We start from the raw sequence: 18,732 nt of genomic DNA on the forward strand, positions 1-18,732 counted from the left end.
ATTTTCAACGACACCAGTACCATGCTGTAAAGCCTTGATAATAATGGACAGCCAAGTCCTAGCCCCGGCAAAGGATCTTTAGGTCTTTCCAGGATATAAGAGCAATGCCAAGTTGGGCTTGAAGTTGTTGTGCCTCATGATTCTTGTTGGAGATTCCTCAGCCATAGCTCAGCAAATATGCCCTGCGGCATAGCTTGTTGAATCTGCTTTAAAAGAGAGAGACAGAGAGAGAGAGAGATACACAGACACTGTGCCTGGCCGGGAGGAATATCAGTAGTGGCCTGAATCCTCAGAGTGGAGGAGCCATCTCTCTATCTCTGCTCTTTTAGAGGACTGGTTTGTACATTTAACTACAGAATTAAATCACATAAAATATCCTGTACCCTAAACTGACCACACTTTAGGTCAGTGGACCTGGTGTCTTCATAACTACATGCTTTTGCTAAGCTTTCTGGCTCTGACATTGCAGCTCTTGTAGGAGTAGATGAAGATCTACTGGAACAGCATCTGAGGCCCCTGTCTTGGGACAGGTGATCCCTACAGCCTGGGGGAGAGAAGGGCAGTCAGCTTAGAGGGTCATGAGGAAAATGCAGAACCCAGATAATCCTAAGGCAGAGGTTCATGGCACACATGGGAATGTTAATAAGATAAAGGTGGCCTTAGCTTAAAAGGGAATTCCCTAGCCCTCCATGAGCACCAGTGGATCCATAATTAAGTTGTGGCCAAGTCATATACCATCTCTTCCTCAGAAAACTGAAGAACTGAAGGATTACAGAGTTAAAACAAATAAACAAACAGAAAGACAAGACATGGCTATTCTTCCAGCAAGACCCAGGATGAAGCATTTTCCAGGTACTACAAACTTCAGAGAGGACTTTGAACTGTGATGAAACCAGATCAAGCAGAAGATGTGGAAACTGAAACCAGGCAGATTCTTAGTGGTGTCACCAAACTACTCAGACAATTCAAAGCAGGTGGGCTCGGAGTCAAGGGAGTTGGATTTTCTTAATGTCAATTACTTATGCTAATGTGCACAATGGCCAGGCAAACACAATTTAATTCCAAAGGGGCTTTTGTGAAAGGTTCCTAGAAAGAGTTCCAACAGAGGATAACAAGACAGAACTCTCCAGAAAGAGTGAAGACCTGGAATCAAACTTTGTAAGTCAGGAGATGCAGCCATCTAAGATCTAAGATGATAAGGTACCAAATCCAGAAAGTCTAGTTAAAGCAGCAAGGACTAAGCAGCCAAGCAGAGTGTAGCACAAGGAGGTCAGGAACAAAGAGTAGGTGGCAAGGAAAAAGGATCTACAAGAGCCCTGAACCTGTTAGGTGTAGATGGCAATGCTTCAGTTTCATAAGTGTCAATGTAGATGGGTCTCAGGGCACACACTTGAGTCTTTCCTACTTGGGGCCACTTACTTAAGGTCCAGCCCCTCACCTAACTTATCTTTTCTAAAGATGAGCCCTATGAACACAAGATCGGATGACAGTGCAGTCGACTGGCTTTGGAAATGAGGTAGAGGCTGGGAGGAAGGAGAAGCGTTAAGAGATAACAAAGTAAACACTAGAGTGAGATAAACACGTACAGCCAGCTGATCTGGTAGACTGAGTAGCATTAGTAAGAGACTGGGGAGGGATCTATTCCTAAAAATGGAAAACCAACTTTCCTAGGTTTTAGGATGCGACCATTCTGATTCTGCCACAGAATACTTAAGGACACGCTGCCATGCCTATCATGGAAATGCTTGAGCACTTAATACTTATAATTCCTGAGTACATCCTCATGCCATGTCCCCTTTATTAAAACAAAGCAAAACAAACAAACAAAAACCCCCAAGAGCACATGGCCTTTCATGAATCAAGCAAGGGCAGCTGCAGTTCTTGCTCCTGAACAAGTTCAACTGGGAAACCAATCCTCTTTCTGCATTCTTCTGCATGGCGTTAATGGCGGCAGATACGACTCTCTGAAAGATCTAAATCCATTTACGGCTGTTAATTTTTAGTCGAATAATGTTAAAATCTACAGAGGTCTTGGAAATAAACTCATCCGCCTTCTTTAGTTGACAATGAGGTCTTTGAAATTCAGAAAGATTCAGTCACTGGTCCAGGTTCTCTAGGCAAATCTGAGGCAAAGCTGGGGCTCCACCTGGTTTTCTTACTTCCAGTGTGAGGTCCTTTCTACTCACTGCACTTAAGGGTAAGATGTCTGCTTAGCCTTAGTAACTAAGTTGAGGCCTGAATTTGAAAATCACGCAAGAAGAGAACTTAAAAAGTCAGCAGTGCTGTGCGAACTACAAATTATATACTGACATCCTAGGCCAAAAAAAAGATTAGCATATACTATAAAAGGCAAGAGAGGTCATCATTAATAAACTGGACTGACAAGGGAAAAAGAAAAGGTACAACTCACAGGACTTACAAGAGAGAAAAATGACAAATCAACCATTCAGCTTGGGTTGGAGTATAAACGCCAAAGTTTAGAGAGGATGCAAGTCAATGAAGAAAAGTTAAGAAAACACTGTGAAGAAACCACCAGAGTGAGTTCCACTGACTTTTAAATTCAATTCCCTTATAATCTGATCTCCATTCTAAAATCAGGATCTAGCTTCAGCAGATACCAAATAAATAGAACTAATATTCTACTGTTCTCAGGCCACAGCCCCATCTGCTCTGGATGAGAACTGCAGGTTTTCCCAACCACAGCCTATCCTATGTCATATCTTTGCCACTGCCCCAATTTAAGATTTTCTGACATTTTCCTCTAGCAAATATTTAAAAAATAAAGGGTAGTTTTTACCAGAGGCTCTTTTTTTTTTTTTTTTTTTTTCCTAAAAGATCACAGTTTCTCTTAGGACAGATTACTGATCAAAACACTATATTCTGGAGTCTCAGTAAACATTTTACAAAGCATTTCTTCCCTTCTCTCAGTCTTCTATTGCTCTTCACACCCACATTAATACCAGACTTCTCTAACTCCGCAATCCTGGGAGACAGGGGGTTGGGAGAATACTGGGTTGGCCCAAAACTTCGTTTGGGTTTTTCTGTAACATCTTAGCCAGAGAAATTGAAACACGGAACATCATGAGAGTTGATCTGCAGGGCCTCCTTTTGGTCCTTTCTCTTGAAGGCACTGAACTAAATTAACATCTAAGCTCTCCTGCAGGTCTAAGCCTGGGAGCAGTTATCACTTCACCTTAGGAGTGGAGGACAAAGAGGAGGGGGTTCTCAGGGTGGGCCTGTTTTTAAGCTTCTATATTTCATTCTTGCTTTTAAGCCTCTTTAAGTGGTATTTTGTAATTTCTACCTCAGGACCTTTTTACCTTCTTAATAGCTGGGAAACTTCATTTATGTTAAATGCTTAGAAGAAAAACTCAAAGTTCTAAACTTTTCTACACTTTAGGGAAAAGTGGGAGAACTCTCTTGGCCCGACCTCTCCTTCTCCTAAAACCAGAAATACAAACACAGCGTGTGAGAAATACTTATAATGTCTAAAAATAAATCAACACTTCCTCTATCAAAAAAATATTTCTCTACACATAAGAGTTCAATTTTTAAAGTTCAACCATTAGCTTTATGGCAGAATAGAACCTAAACAGCTGCTGATTTACACTTTTATTTTCGCACATAAATAAAACCATTATAAGTGACTATTCAAACAACAGAACTAGAAACTTCCCTTCCATCTCTTACGTTTGCCAGGGATCTGAATGATGCACTGCCCTAAGAACTGTGCAACACAATGGCCCCACTCAGCCCCTACTCTACACAAAGCTGTGCACACCACAGCTTTGTGTAAGACCTATAGTCTTAATTATCCTACAGGTTGGCTGGCTGAATTCTAATGTCCAGACGTACACAATTTACTCAATAAATACAAGCATAGTATCTACCAAGTACTGCTTTTATGGAGCTTAGATTCCAGTTCTGAACGTTACAGCTTGATAAGAGATAACTACTAAAAGAAGATTTCAAAATGCTGCCCCAAGTTTAAATCTACTCCATAAGGAAGCTGTCTACAAAATAAGATTCTGAAATGACATCATTAACTCTGGATGCTTCCTTTCCAGAACATTAATTTACACTGTAATCATGTCAAGATAGTGGCCTTAGAAGAAAAACATTTCCAATTATGCAGAAGGAAAACAGATACGGAGACCTTTCATTCCTTAATACCTTGGAAGGAAAAGATGAGAATGCTTTTAAGTAAACTTCTTTATAGTATATAAATGGACTTCAATTACAGCCTTATTTTAATCATATTTGGGTGGATCACGGCAAAATTGGCTTTCAATGCAGATGAGACGTTTTACACACACCCGAGGCCCTGGAATTACTACACAGCAATTTAGTGTCTCATTCCTTAGCTGCTTTACATTGTAAGCTCCCACAAGTACACACCAGTCTTCTGCTTCGTTCCTGGGCACAAAGGAGGAGGTGTATCATAAATGCCAGACGAATAAATGGACATGATGAAAGCATCTCATTATCCACTTTGTACCAAAAACTGTGAGAAAAGACACATTTTCTGAGTCTGATATTTTGCAACCACTTAATAAAAACTATTAAGTTTTCTGAATTCATAGCACTACTTCAGACTATCACACATTCTCCAGTGACACTTCTTGTCATTTCATATCATAATTTGGCTCTAGTAATGGCATTTAATACTACATGAATAAAGTAATGAAGTGGTTAACAGCATAGGCTTTGGAGTCAGAGAGACTGGGACACGATGCAGGGGCTATCACTTATTAGCTGGCTGGTCTTGGTCAAATCACGTGTTTCCTGATCTGCAATAGCTATCTTACAAGGTTGTATAAGGTTTAAGGGAGATAATGTGCTAACGCTGATTATCAGCACAGTGCCCAGCACACAGTAAGTGCTCAATAAATGGTAGTTCTGTAAAATTTCATTTCCCAGATTATCTCTTGATGTAAATACCTAAATTACATGCCTTTTACATGCCCCCATACCACCTAACACAAGGCTTTGTATATAGCAAAGGCTGAATGGATATTTGCTTAATAAAGGAACTGGATCTTAATTTTTCTCATTGGCATGGTGAAAAATCTTATTCTGGCAACTCTGCTAATCAATACACAGAATCTAGGGTTTCCTACCATAACCAAACGTCATAGTTATTACCCAATTTGTCTGGGTTCTGTCACATGCCAAAATCATTCAAACAAGGGAATCAGCATATAGGAAAGAATCCAGTGACACTGTTATACTGTCAACATTTGATAATGCATCTCTTTCAGGAAGTCAGACAACTTATCTCCACGCCCCACCCCTGATCCTGGGCTTTGGTAGGGTCCCATTTCTTTCTATAGTTCAGTGCGAAGAGGCAACTGGGAAATGCAGTTTTTCATCAAACTGGTTTATGGTCGTTTCTGTTTAAGCTATGCAGTTTTCGCACAGGGTGGGCAAAGTTTTTCTGCAAAGGGCCAGATGGTAAATATTTTAGGCTTTGTGGGCCTTGTGATTGTGCAGCCAACATCTCAACCTGCCACTGGAGTGCAAAACAGACACAGGCAACACATAAACAAATCAACATGGCTATATTCCAATAAAACTTGATAGACATTTTGTCAATTATATCTCAAAAAGCTGAAAAAAGATAAAGAGAGAAAAACTTTATGGACACAAATTTGAATTTAATTTACTTTTCATATGTCAGGAAATATTCTTCTTCTTTCGGTTTTCTTCCTCCAACCATTTAAAAATGCAAAAACCATTTTTAGCTCACATGCTACAGGATAATTACATAGGTAGTAAGTACCCACAGGATATAGTTTGCTGACTCCTGTGCTAGCATTTTAATCACAGGAAAGAGTGTAGCACTGGTTCTGGTTCTTCATCACAAACTCAATCTTCTCAAGGTCTACTACTCCACAAATTTTATCATCCCAAACATTTCATTCATTTCCAGATAGAAAATTCTTGAAAATCCAACTAAGTCACTAATTTTAGTTCTACATATCTAATATAGATCATATTTTAGCCCATTTCTTGGTTTATAATCACCTATCTTAGACTGTAAATAATGAATGAAACAATCAATCTGTACTTCCTATTTAAAAAAAAAGAACAAGAAGTATAATTCAATGATTTATGCAACTATAATACCACAAATAACAGTAAAACACTCAATTTTTTGTCTCTACTTAATGAAACTCTGAAATATAAGTTCATTACTTGATTTTATAAATACCTCTATTCTGTATATAGCATTATCACTCCCAGGTTTGCTTCTTTCAGTATGCTGAAGGCCAAGGGTCTCAATACTGTGGGCAAGTGGCAAAACCTGGTCCTGTCATGGTGAACTCTTTAAAAATACTTACCATCATGAATCAGTGTTGCAGAGTTCATTTAAAATTCTTTGGTAGATTAGCTTTCAGACGATAACTAACAATTTAACCACAGATTAAGTCAAGGAATTCTGAATGAATTTGTTGTTATTCAGTAGCAGAACCAAGTCCTGAAGGGTACTACTTCTGTGGTACCGTCGAAAACCTTCAAAATGTTCAAGGCATTTGTTCCAACACGTAGACTAAGGCTCAGAAAGAATTTTTTGCATCTGCCTGATTTCACGGCAGAGACAAAGACAGAATTTTGACAGTGTACCTTTTAAATGGTCATTTAGAATTACTGAACTTCACAAAATGTTTTAAAATATAAATTCATGGTACAATTATACTGTTACACAGAAGACCAACTAGTAATAAAATCAAGCAATAACAAATGATTAAAATGTTCAAAGTGAAGTGCTTATCAAGCTTTTGAGATAGCAGAAAGATATTAAGAAAAACTGACCTAAATTAAATTTACAAATATACTTTAAAATCGTGTAACTTCTAAAACATAGGAGATTTACATTTGTTCAAAATTTGAACACATGTATTTGAGATATGGTTTCATATGAATGATGACCCTTTGGAGAAATGACATCTATGGCAACCACAGACAGTAATAAGTAGTACTTAGATAAACAATGTTAGACAGAATTTGGCCTCCTTACTTTTCTCAAGACATCTACTACTTATGATACTAACAAATTACTGATTTACATTGTATATGCTATTTAACTCCAAGAAAAGCAATATTATATTTGGTGCTTCAGAGGGTATGCTATAGCAACAAAGAGTTTTGAAAACAAGTATTTTAAATATATTTAAAAATATAATTATAAGAGTAAGAAGACATCTTGTCATTTTAATAAGAGATAAACTAAAAAAAAGAGCTGATTCTTCTGAAGTATAAATATTCTTTTTACTAGAAGGAATAACTAGTAGTCTTGGAAATTTATAGCATAAAATTACTGTTTTCACTGTAAACCTTCTTTATTTATGCCCCAACACTGTTCAGCTTTTCTCCCAATACTTAAAAATATATATTTATTTTTAATCTTCCAATGAAGTTATTTAAGATAGTCTAATAAATGCTTCGATTTACTGAGCACCTACAGGCACCATGCTAGACATTTTAAATACATTAGAGCTCATCCTCACAACGTCCCTGTAGATATAACTTCCTCTGCTAGGAAAAAGAGAGTAGAAAAATTCTCATTCTTCTTTGTTTTCCTTTCCTTATTTTTTTCTCCCTGTACTTCTCAAAAAAATTGTCTTGTCCAGGAAAAAAAAATTGTTCAGTTTAAAAAGAAAAAAACATCTCACGCTTTGCTACCTTCTTCACATACATCATGTACAAACCACTGTGACTGTTCCACAGGCACCCCCCACCCTCGCCAGGGAGTAAAACTTTTAAGATTTTATGTTATCAATTCTTGAAGATATAAAAGGCATTTAGAAAACATTAAAATATTAAATTATTAATTTCAAAACTGATTCAAGGACTGCTCCATTGATATCACCATGTCCATTTTAATTGGTTCCAAATAATTCTTTGAGCCCCTAGCAAATTCTTACTGGCCATTCCTTACTTTCCTCAGACGTACTGAGGTTTTATGATAAATGCTGAGTATTAAGGCTCTGTCTTTATTCCTCTTTATCTCACCTTACTGTTCCCCCCCCCTCCACCCATCTGACATTGTTTATACAATGTAGGCAGTTCAATCAATCTATGTAGAATTGAATTAAATTACTGACCTTCACTAATTATGAGTTTCAAAAAAATCTGACATTCATTGAGAATATTTTATACAGGTGTATATCACTTTATAGAATAGATTGATTCCTGACAGTCGGTCTAATTTCTATAAACCAAATCATACTTTTATCCCTAGGGGAAAAAAACTGGTCCAGATTCACACTTGTGAATGCTATAAATTTTAAAAAATCATACATTTAAAAAAGAAAAAAAACTAAGAAATAATGGTAAAAATTATTTCAAAATTAAACAAGTACCATACCATAAAACATATTCTCTTTGACCTACATCAAAGAAGTAGAAGACGCGCCCTTGGTATTGTCTGCCTCTTGAAAATGGGAATTTCCTACATTTTCTCTATGCTAGTAGAGTGAAACCCCTTGCCTATGTGATCAGATGTAGGTTTCCTCTATTTTAAATCTCCTCTCTTCACATACCCGTAAAATTGCTAGCCAAGTTATGAAAGTTCTTAATGCAGAGAGGCCCATATATAACACAATTAATGGTGCTTAACAATGCAATTTTGCAAGAGTTCAAATATTCATTTGTCCATTCATTTTTTCCATTCATCCATTCATTCTTCAAATATTGGTAAGTGCCAACTACGCACCCCATAGTATTGTAGATGCTGGGAATACAGTGAGGAACAAAATATAAAAAATCCTTGCCCTCACGGAGCTTACATTCTAGTTCCTCAAAAGGGATCTCCAGCTAAAATGTAAGTACTCAAACTCCAAGAGGAAAGCTTTCTGAAAAGCTCTATTAGTCAGATATCTCAAAGGAGCAAAGGCTACAGTGAGTACTACATTTACATTTGTAACATGTTTTATTTTTATCAAACATAAAAATAACGTCCTGTTAAGTTTATTTCCTTGAATTTTAATTTATATTTAAAATTTCTGATTTTCCTCAATTTACACTTCCTAGCTATTTCTGATAACTGCTACAAGCTCCTTGAAGAAAGCAAAAGAGAGACCATCCTTCTGAATTTCCAACCTACTTGATGATCAACAGGTACCAGTCAAGTGATGGTCTTCGAAAAAGCAAGTCTTTGTTATGAAACAATGGGCCTCACAACTATAGGACTGCTGTCATTTGGCACTGCCGCCTCTGCATGACTTAGCCAACTGACTGGGCTTTTGATTGAGATGCCGGTACTTAAAATAATGTGTTAGTTGTCTTAACTTCTTTGTTACTGTCCCATTAACTGAACTTATGCTTCTTACTCAGCAGTACTAGGGGGTAAAGACTACTATTAGAAACCGTAGACTTTGTCCGTGGCAGAGATTACAGCTAATTTTTACCTGGCGTTGCTGTCAGTGCAGTTACTGCTCATGTGCTCTGGACCCTTCTTTCACCAAGCTCTTAACTCCTGCTCGGCCCTTGCTTTCCCTAACCCAAATCCTCGAATTATTCTAAGTTTAATATGGCCAGGCCATATCTGTTGTCAAGGTGAGTGGTCCTTCATCTTTTCCTGGGCTTCTTCTCCCTTTTCATGTCACAGCCAATGGTAATGTTTTCCACTTTCACCGCAGGACTCTTTCCACCCTTTCACTGACAGGACACCACAGGAAATCAGGAAATTTGTAGATAGGCCACAGAGTGATAAAGGATGCCAAGCTAGGAATTAGGATACCAACTTTGCTCTGCACAGAAGGATACAAGATCTAGGTGTATTAAGGGAAATATCACTCTGTGTATGATTTCTGCATTTTCATTTCTATATTTATCTCTCTGTATCCACTCAACAATATTTACTGAGTGCTTATTAGGTTCCAGGGACCGTTTGTTATACAGTTGGTTTCTTTTAATGAGAACACACTACCACTGCTTCAAAGCAGGAGTGGTCAATCTCTGACCTGCAGGTCATATTCAGTCTTCAGCTTAATTATGTGTGGCCCAGAGAGAAGCTATTAAGAAATGAAATCACAGTAGGCCTTTTGCAGTCTTTACAAGCAATGAAATAGAGCCATAATTCCATGAAGAAAGGAGGCTTGTATCTTTCTCCTTTACTGCTGTGTATACCTCTCACTGTCTCTATCTCTTTGCTTTAGTTTTCTATTCATTCTGCCTCATTCCCTTAACTGGTCATAACAGGGCAATGGGATATATGTTACTTCCTATATTTACTGAATCACATTACCATTTTCAATTTAAAGGGCAGACCGACTGAACATTTCATACTTTTATCCTGGAATAAATAAGCCTTTTTGTTTGGCTGGGGGGTGGGGTGAGGGATGGAGTGGAAATAGGTCTATAGTCTTTGAAATTTCTTTCAGAGATTGTCCACTCATCAACTCAGTAAACTGAAATTCCATCTTGGCAAGTATAAAAATTGCATTAAAAAATAAAACAATAATAAACACTGTACTTCAAGAATCTACACCAAAAAAAGAAATACAATCAAAGTTAAGGCAGAAGTGTAAAAGGTAAATAAATATTTCATGGAGAAAGTAAATAAGAATCTATCCAAATAATTATTTCAACAAAAATAGAATAGAAATAAACGCATTCAAAGGAAGAGTTAACATTTATCATTTTTATACACTGAAAATAAAAATTCTCCACTCCTAAGAACCGTTTTCATGCAGATTTTATCACAAAATTACTTTATATTTTTCAATTTACAATTTCTCTCTTCAGTAGTTGCTATGAACTATAAATTATTCACTTGATTTCCCAGAAATTAAATACGTTCCTAAAAACTCTATATAATCCCCATTACATAGGCATACTATAGTATCTTTTCTTCAGCACACACAAAAAACTATAATAATTATAACTTATTCTTTATTTGTTATCTTTCTACAGAAATTATCAGGATTAGCCTTACCAGGAAATTATACACATTATAAATACAAGTTTTAATAGACTACTGATCATCAGACTGTTACGTTATATTTCTAGAACACGATATCACAAATTAAAGTCATTAATTCCAAAACAATAGTTTATTAACAAAAAAGTACAAAGAAGTACAAATGGACATCCTATTTTCTCCCATTATGGTCCATCTATCTATCTCCCTTTCAGTCCATGGCATGGCCTTCTTCAGCTAAAAGACTGGGTAAAATACCTCTCCTCTTTCCATTGGGCCCTAATAAATACATAATGATTTGTTTGGGGATGGTTTAAGTTATACAGTCCATGTCAATTTAAAAAAAATGTTTTATCTATATGAATTGCCATAAAAGCCTCTTCCCTTGCAATACACCATGTACCTAAACTGAATGAAACATATGAACAACATTCATAAATCATGATTAGACATAGGGAAAATCATATCACTAGTATGTTTGCCTTGAAGTAACATTTTACAAATGAAAGCTTAGAGGTGTCAAAGAGGATTTTCATAGATATTTACTAGAACACTTCAAGTCAAAAACATCTTGTTAACTCAACTAAATTGAGGTACATGGAAAACATTCAGCTTAGTTGTGTTTTCTGCACTGATTTTAAAGCAAAGCTACTTACATATCTAATCTTACTGATCTTACTGCTATTAATTTCAATTTTCTCCAAGAATGGTACAATTTATTTCAATAAACCTACAGTTAATTCCATACTTCTCTTTCTACAAGCCCAAAGTACTTCTCTAAATCACGTTAAAGTCCCAATACTCTGTGATTTCTCTCACAGGGCTCCTTAAAATACCAATGCAAGATGGGGAGATTTAGTAAACTGCCACATTCAGTAAATAATGCACAATTTGCTCTCTCTGCTATGGCTCATCAAGACAGAACATATGAATTCATTTACTGATGTTCCTAAAAGCCTGGTTTATAATTTATTAGATTATATGGGTTTTGTTTTGAGTCGTAAGCTCCAGGCTTTTGGTTTGTGGAGGGAGCCAGATCAGAGCTTACCACAATACTTTACTCCCTGCTTAGAACTATTCTCATAAAGGACATGAGCTCAGTGTTAGACTAGGCTGTAATAACATAAGGTGCTATAGCAGTGACACATTTTTTGGGAGCTGGAAAATTCAGATGACCACTCGCTAAACATAAAATCATTATTCCACAAAGATTTTATTCACATCGAACTTGCACAGTAGCAAAAAAAAAATCAAAACATAACTAAGCCACATATCAAAGAACAATATACAATAGAGATTTGAATTTCTCAACGGCATTGGAAAGTATTTCCATAAATAACATTTACAATTCTAGTGTTAGGTCTTTCAAGGTGTCTGAAGCTTCACAGTGCTAGGATTGATTTTTATCAGAACACATGCAAAAATGTGCAACACAATAATCCATATTAATGACACAAAAAAGCACGCCAGTTATTTGTCATTCCGGCAGGGCTGTGCCACTCTATGTTCTAACAACAAACAAACAACCCCCCAAATCCGGGTCCCATTCATTCTTCCATTACGCCTTTAGTCACTCTGTTTATTATAGTCAAACAGTCACTGTCAGTGCTCTTCACCACGACTTTCAGGTTGACGTCACTCCCTGCCTGCTGGCTGTCAGGACTGGGGGACGCCCCTCTCCCAGACTCACCTTCTTCCGGATGTCTTCATCGTTTGCTCCAAGAGAGGCATAGAGCTTGAATGCAGCCTGGCGAAGTTCGTGAGCATGCTTTAAGTCATGATCAAGCTATGGGAGGGAAAAAAAAGATATGTTCCAACCCAGTCCACAAATTAAATTTTCAATAAAACTAATAAAGTAGAGTTGAAGAAAAAATATGTTTTAACGACTATTAACGTATCAGTGCTGGTTATTTTGGGTTTCTGCTCACATATGACTGAGACCTTGCTGTGTCTGTGTCAACATGACCTAGAATTCTTGCAGTCTGCTTCTGTCTAAAATGTGACACTGGTGTATGAAAAACCTTTGTGAACCTTTGAGCCTTAAAAATTCAGTGTTTCTAGATGGTAGCTTTAGTGGCACTGGTGCTTGCTTGCACCAGATCTTTTTTTTTTTTTTTTGGCTGTGCCACGCGGCACACGAGATCTTAGCTTCCCAACCAGGGATCGACCCCGTGTCCCCTGCAGTGGAAGAGTCCCTGGACCACCAGGGAATTTCCCACCAACTCTTTGAAACGCTCTCAAAAACATGGCACAAGAACTTCCCTGGTGGTCCAGTGGCTAAGATTCCACACTCCCAATGCAGGGGGCCTGGGTTCGGCCCCTGGTCAGGGTACTAGATCCCACAGGCTGCAACTAATTAATTAATTAATTAATTAATTAATTAATTAAATTAAAACAAAAAACAAAAAAAATGGCACACTCAGGCCTTTCTAACCCCAGAATACAGCTGATAATTTGAGTGCTGCTGCAACAGTATCTTTAGAAGGTTTTCCCAAACATTAATAGTGCTAACCAAATTTCAGCATTTAAAAAGCTTTTAGAAGCAGGAAAACCTTTGTAAAAATGCTTAATAAACAACAGACCATGGTAATCATTACTACCTGTCTATTACAGCTATCTGAGTATTATGTTCAGGGGGCTTTTTTGGGATAAATTTATTAAACTTACTTACTGGTATGAAACAATTAACACTATCTTTTCATATGCATAACTGGCTTTCTCAGTTATCAATTCTTCCATATACCTGATTTATCACCAAACTACCATAAAAATAAAAGAGAAGCGTGTTCTCAGGACACTTTCAGTGACTAAATATGAACCAGTAAATATATAAGGCATATCAGTAAAGTAAATAATTTTATAACTAAGAGATATAACTTATCCAAATGATTACAACTTTTTCCAAGTGAGTTGCCTTGGAAAGGTTCACCCTTATGCAAAGACGTAGGTGTTGTTCAGAATATTCTGAGACCCTCTTTTGAACACTCCTAAAGAACTGAATGGCACACTAGCAAGAAAACCCTGACAATAATAACATATTTTCATTGACTAAGAGAGTTTTAAGTTAACTGTCACTGGAGTGTGAAGAGGGGGAAATCCAACTGGGTAACATCATTTAGAGTAACAACAACAACAAAAACTCCACAGTAAAAAACTAAAACTCAGTTGGGGTGGTTCTGAAGGCAATTATTAAGAGTAGCTCCCCCAATATTTTGATCAAAGCAGGTACTGATGGTTTATGGGAGGAACCTCCCAATATACGACACTCATTTTGATGTATAAGTTCTAAAATATCTATTCTTATGTCTTAACTACTTTCCAGTTATAACATTTATTAGAATACTGACTTGGACTATAATACCACGTAAATCACACATTTATTAACATGTAAAGAAGTCTCTCTTATGGGTCTAGTACCTATACTTGTAGGTCAGAAACCACTGGATAATCCACCATCAAAAATAAAGGTGACAAAACAAACTAATATTCAAGTTTAGGAGATTTTAAAAAAAGTTATTATTATTCCAGTTTTACTGTGATGGAAATAAAATGGAAAAACCCTAAGAAAAGGGATAATCTTCTATATACTAGTTAAATGTTTTGCACATGTGTAAGCTAGACGTTCTTGTAACTATGTTTCCTCACTCTCATGTCCATCAAAGTGTTCTATTTGCCTTGCTGCGATGGTCAGCTAAGGGTGTTCATGAGGCTGTAGTTAGGACTCGCTCATATGTCTTTGTACTTTGAGTTACTGTGTCAGTGAGCAAGCAGCCAGAGGGCAAGCAGACAAGGCAGCTGCTTCAATATAACCTATCACTTCTACTAGAAAAACAATACTACTGAAGGAAGAGCAGGCACATAACTTTAATACATAAAGGGCAGGGTACATTAATACAAATATCAGTGGAAGTTATTTTAGGCCCTTTCTGAGACAGAGAAAAGTTATACCCTTAATAGTTTGTTTTATTTTCAGTGTTAAATGCCAAATGAACAGCTGCCTACCGGATGAAGTTTTTTGGAACTCAGGGGCATGGGAGAGGTCAAGAGAACAGTTTAAAAAAATTTACCATTGGGACCAGTGGCATCAAAAATACAGTCCCATTTGTGAAACAGTACTGGTTACTATTGAGGAGGCAATGCTCTCTATACCATGACCTCCTTAAATAAACTTTCTCTAACAGAATATTTCTCTCTCATGCTTAGAGAAGTGGGTAGGACAAACATGTTGAGAAAAACAAAGCCAAAAAGAATATCTACCTATTCTGAGGAACTTAGAGTTTGAGAAAAAGTGAGCACAGTTTGGTCCTTGATGGTCTCAAACTAGAGGTTAGATGGTGCTTTAGCTGTCACTAGCAGGCCCAAAGCACAGTATGAAACTGCAGAAAAGAAAGAAGAGACGGCAAAAATTAGAAGAAAAGGTAGCAAGAGAAAAAGACAGTGGCGGAGAGTAAAATAAAGCCACTCAGCCACCTGGAACAAAAGATTACCCTTGTCCTAAAGAATGAGAATATAGTGACAAAGCTGATGCTGGGACTTTCAATAGCATCAGATGATGCTGATAGAATGTCAATAACCAGCTTAGAGACCCCACTGTTTCGGGGTTAGCTGGGAATGTGGGATGCAATTTTCTGATTATCTCCTTACTAAAAAACTTCTGACAATAAACATGAAGCAAACTGGATTCAAAACTCATAAAGTGACATCATCTACGTTACTGAAAGATTTCTTTATTTAAAAGGGCTCTGAACTGTTAATCATCAATTGGTTCAAAAGTGGTGAACAGTAAGAAAATCTTCTTAAAAATCCCTCTCTTGAGCTGCTGAAAAGGAAAAGAGAACATACCCTTTTAATATCAGTGATGGCACTCACAGAGCTGGGATACTTGAAATAATCAGCAAGCATGGCAATGAGGTGATCAGTAATGCTAGCAATTCTCTGTAGCTCAACATCTGGTTCAATCAGATAGGCGAGTGTCTCAGCTCCTTCAACTCTCTCCTCTAGTAACCTCTCCTTACTGCACATTCGAACCAAACAAGGCAATGTCTGGAAGGTAGTGATATTAATTATTTGCTTTTTGGTAAACGCAAAAGCTTGATGGAGATCATACAGTAAATATATCAACCCAACAGTTTTTACTGGGAGTCATGTTTGTGGATCAAATGTTTCAATAAAGACTTTCAGAGAATAGAAGTTTTTTTGGAATGTAAAAACACACAAAATTCAGTGCATATTAATCATTTACACTGGCACACTAAACTCCCAGATATTCAAAGCACGTTAATATAAAGTCTGATTAGGCTTTTGTGATTGATAAGACTGAAGCTTTATTGGACAACCTTATGAAAGACATTTAAGAATCCCTAATAAATCACTTCTGATGCTCCTGCCCTGTCTATGTATTTATTTACCTAAAATACATCCAGCAGTTTAATTAGGAACGATTTTGCCTTAGAAAAAGTATGTTATCTTTTCCTTAATGAGTATGATATAGCTGGGATGACTTTCAATTTTTGTTTAGAGTTTAATACTTACAGTTGCAAAAACAAAATACAGCTTTAAAAACTCAGTGATCTTCCCATTAGTCAGATTCTACCAGTTCTCCTGTAATCCAAGTGAAATGCATCAATCATAGTTCCTGAGTTCTCCAGAGAACTCCCTGGAATGACTGTGATATCTACTAGTCCAATTTTATTTCTGAGGTCCTTCAGAAACCTTGGCACTGGTCTTGGTAAATTATCTACATTAGGTTCTCAATAAAAATATCCCATGTTTATATTTCTAAGGCTGATGAATCAACTTTAAAGGATAATGTGGAAATAGAAACTGAAACATCAGAATTACAGGAAGACTTCCTCTACAACCGCAGTCAACTATGCTTTGTTCTTTTCTAAGTTCCTACTATAGCTTGACCACAGAGTTTTGCACTTTATTGTTCACTGTTGATTTCTTATCAGGCTGGTTCCATCTTTTAAATATGACCCTAGGCTTCCAAGAAGAAAGCCTATTCTTATTTTCCTTGGAACAGTTACCAACATTTATCAATACCATATATTCATGGATTATTGAATTTAATGCTCACAACTACTACACAAAGAAGATACTTATTAACCTAGTTTACCAATGAGAAAGAAAAGGAGGGGGAGAGCAGTTAAGTAAGGGCTTGGAAGCCCTTAGCACTCTATGCAGTGCTATTTACTTAGGGGTCCTCAGATCTCATTAAACTGTCTTGCTTCACCAAAGACTAAAGGAAACATTAATCTTCTTAATGTTCTTTTATCCTTGGGTTCATTTTGAACACTGATAATGAGATCTCACATTCACAAAGTGACACACTATCAATTTACTTACAGTTGTTCTGTTCTTTATAACTAAAAGCTGTTTAATGTATTTAATATATTGTTATTCTCAATATCCCTTTGGGATAGATGAGCAGGAATTATTGCTTCCATTTTCATAATTAGGAGTCTGAGGCACCACAAGAATAAGGGATGTGCCCAAGGCTACCGACCCAGTCAGTGGTGGAAGTGCTAAAACCAGAATCCAGGTCTTAGGACTTTTAAGGGCTAGTCTTTTATCTGGGCTTTTCTGAGTTCTAGTTGCATCTGACACACCACAATAATGATGACTGCTTTCATGTGTTATTTACTTATTCTTTCTCATTATGCCTTTTGATTATCTGCCATGTGGGTGAAATAAAGTCTTTATCTATAGAGTTAGTGAACTGCTTGCCTACACAACTGTGTTGCAAACTTAATGAAAATCAAGGACTAAAATATATTTTCTATTTAACCTGAATTTTACACATTTTTATAATTTTTACATCCTTCTAATTGCCATAAAAGTGAAAAAGGTTTGACAAGGAAAGATTTACTTTGACTTTCAAAACATATCTAAAACCAATTTTTTAAAACTACATGTCATCCCACTGAAAAGCATGGTGTTTTAATATTATTTCATGCTGTGCACACATACCATAGTGATAAATGTGTAAAAAGAAATAGGAATACAAATATTTATATTCAACATTTATATGCCTGGATAATATTCACATGTTTTTAGAAAGAATTAATTCGCTCACCTTTAATACAATACAGTTGTCATCTGTCCGAATTGCTCCAGCTCTACACATGTAAGTTAAACTGGAATAAGATGGCAGAAAGTAAGTTTTTGCTTGTTGTTTTAAAGCTTTAAAAACAACAACAACAACCACCTACTTGCCTTTAAGATATTATGGGGAAAAAAAAAGACAACTACTCTTACTTATCTTGAGGGAGAAGATTTTGACACTCCCTTATCTGAGATTCTGTTAATTAAATAGTCAAAGAAAACTATCCGACATAGGCAGACAGTAAGCCAGAAGTTTTAAAAAATACCTACAAAATTGTTTTAAAAATAAATGGCTGAATGAATGGGTAAACGATAAAGCAAGGTGCTGGACACACTGGAGTTCTCTATACTTTTCTCTATACTTTTTGTTTGAAATTTTCCATAATAAAAAGGAAAAAATTTTTAAATAAAATATAAAGTTAACAAAGTATCTAAATTTAAATGAAGTTAAGTTGGGATATTTCAACTCCAATAGCAGTGGTAGAAGTATCACAGAAGAAGCATTTAACTTGTAACACTTATAGCTATCCCTATTAGCTAAGACAGTTAAGATATTAACTAACTAGTCAGAGGTTACCAGAAGTGGCTTTGAGAATTAATTAGTGATTTGGCTCTACTGAAAAACAATTACCTTCACAATTACATCTGGCTATGAATAAGAATACAATTACTTTCTACTCTCTAAGCAAGTACTGAAC

General features: G+C 36.5%; 1 protein-coding gene across 3 annotated transcripts in view; it reads right to left on the reverse strand.

Annotated features, from left to right (window-relative positions):
- Positions 1 to 18,732, reverse strand: part of ARMC8 (armadillo repeat containing 8) — a 103,765-nt gene that overhangs the window by 33,290 nt on the left and 51,743 nt on the right. For all 3 annotated transcript variants that reach the window (XM_060099631.1, XM_060099632.1, XM_060099630.1), the window contains exons 10-12: positions 18,006 to 18,066; positions 15,770 to 15,970; positions 12,618 to 12,713 (exon numbers count right to left, since the gene is read on the reverse strand). In XM_060099631.1, coding sequence (XP_059955614.1) covers positions 12,618 to 12,713; positions 15,770 to 15,970; positions 18,006 to 18,066 — 358 coding nt within the window. The remainder of the gene's footprint in view (positions 1 to 12,617; positions 12,714 to 15,769; positions 15,971 to 18,005; positions 18,067 to 18,732) is intronic.

Source organism: Mesoplodon densirostris, chromosome 5 (assembly GCF_025265405.1).
Source record: "Mesoplodon densirostris isolate mMesDen1 chromosome 5, mMesDen1 primary haplotype, whole genome shotgun sequence".
NCBI lineage: Eukaryota > Metazoa > Chordata > Mammalia > Artiodactyla > Ziphiidae > Mesoplodon > Mesoplodon densirostris.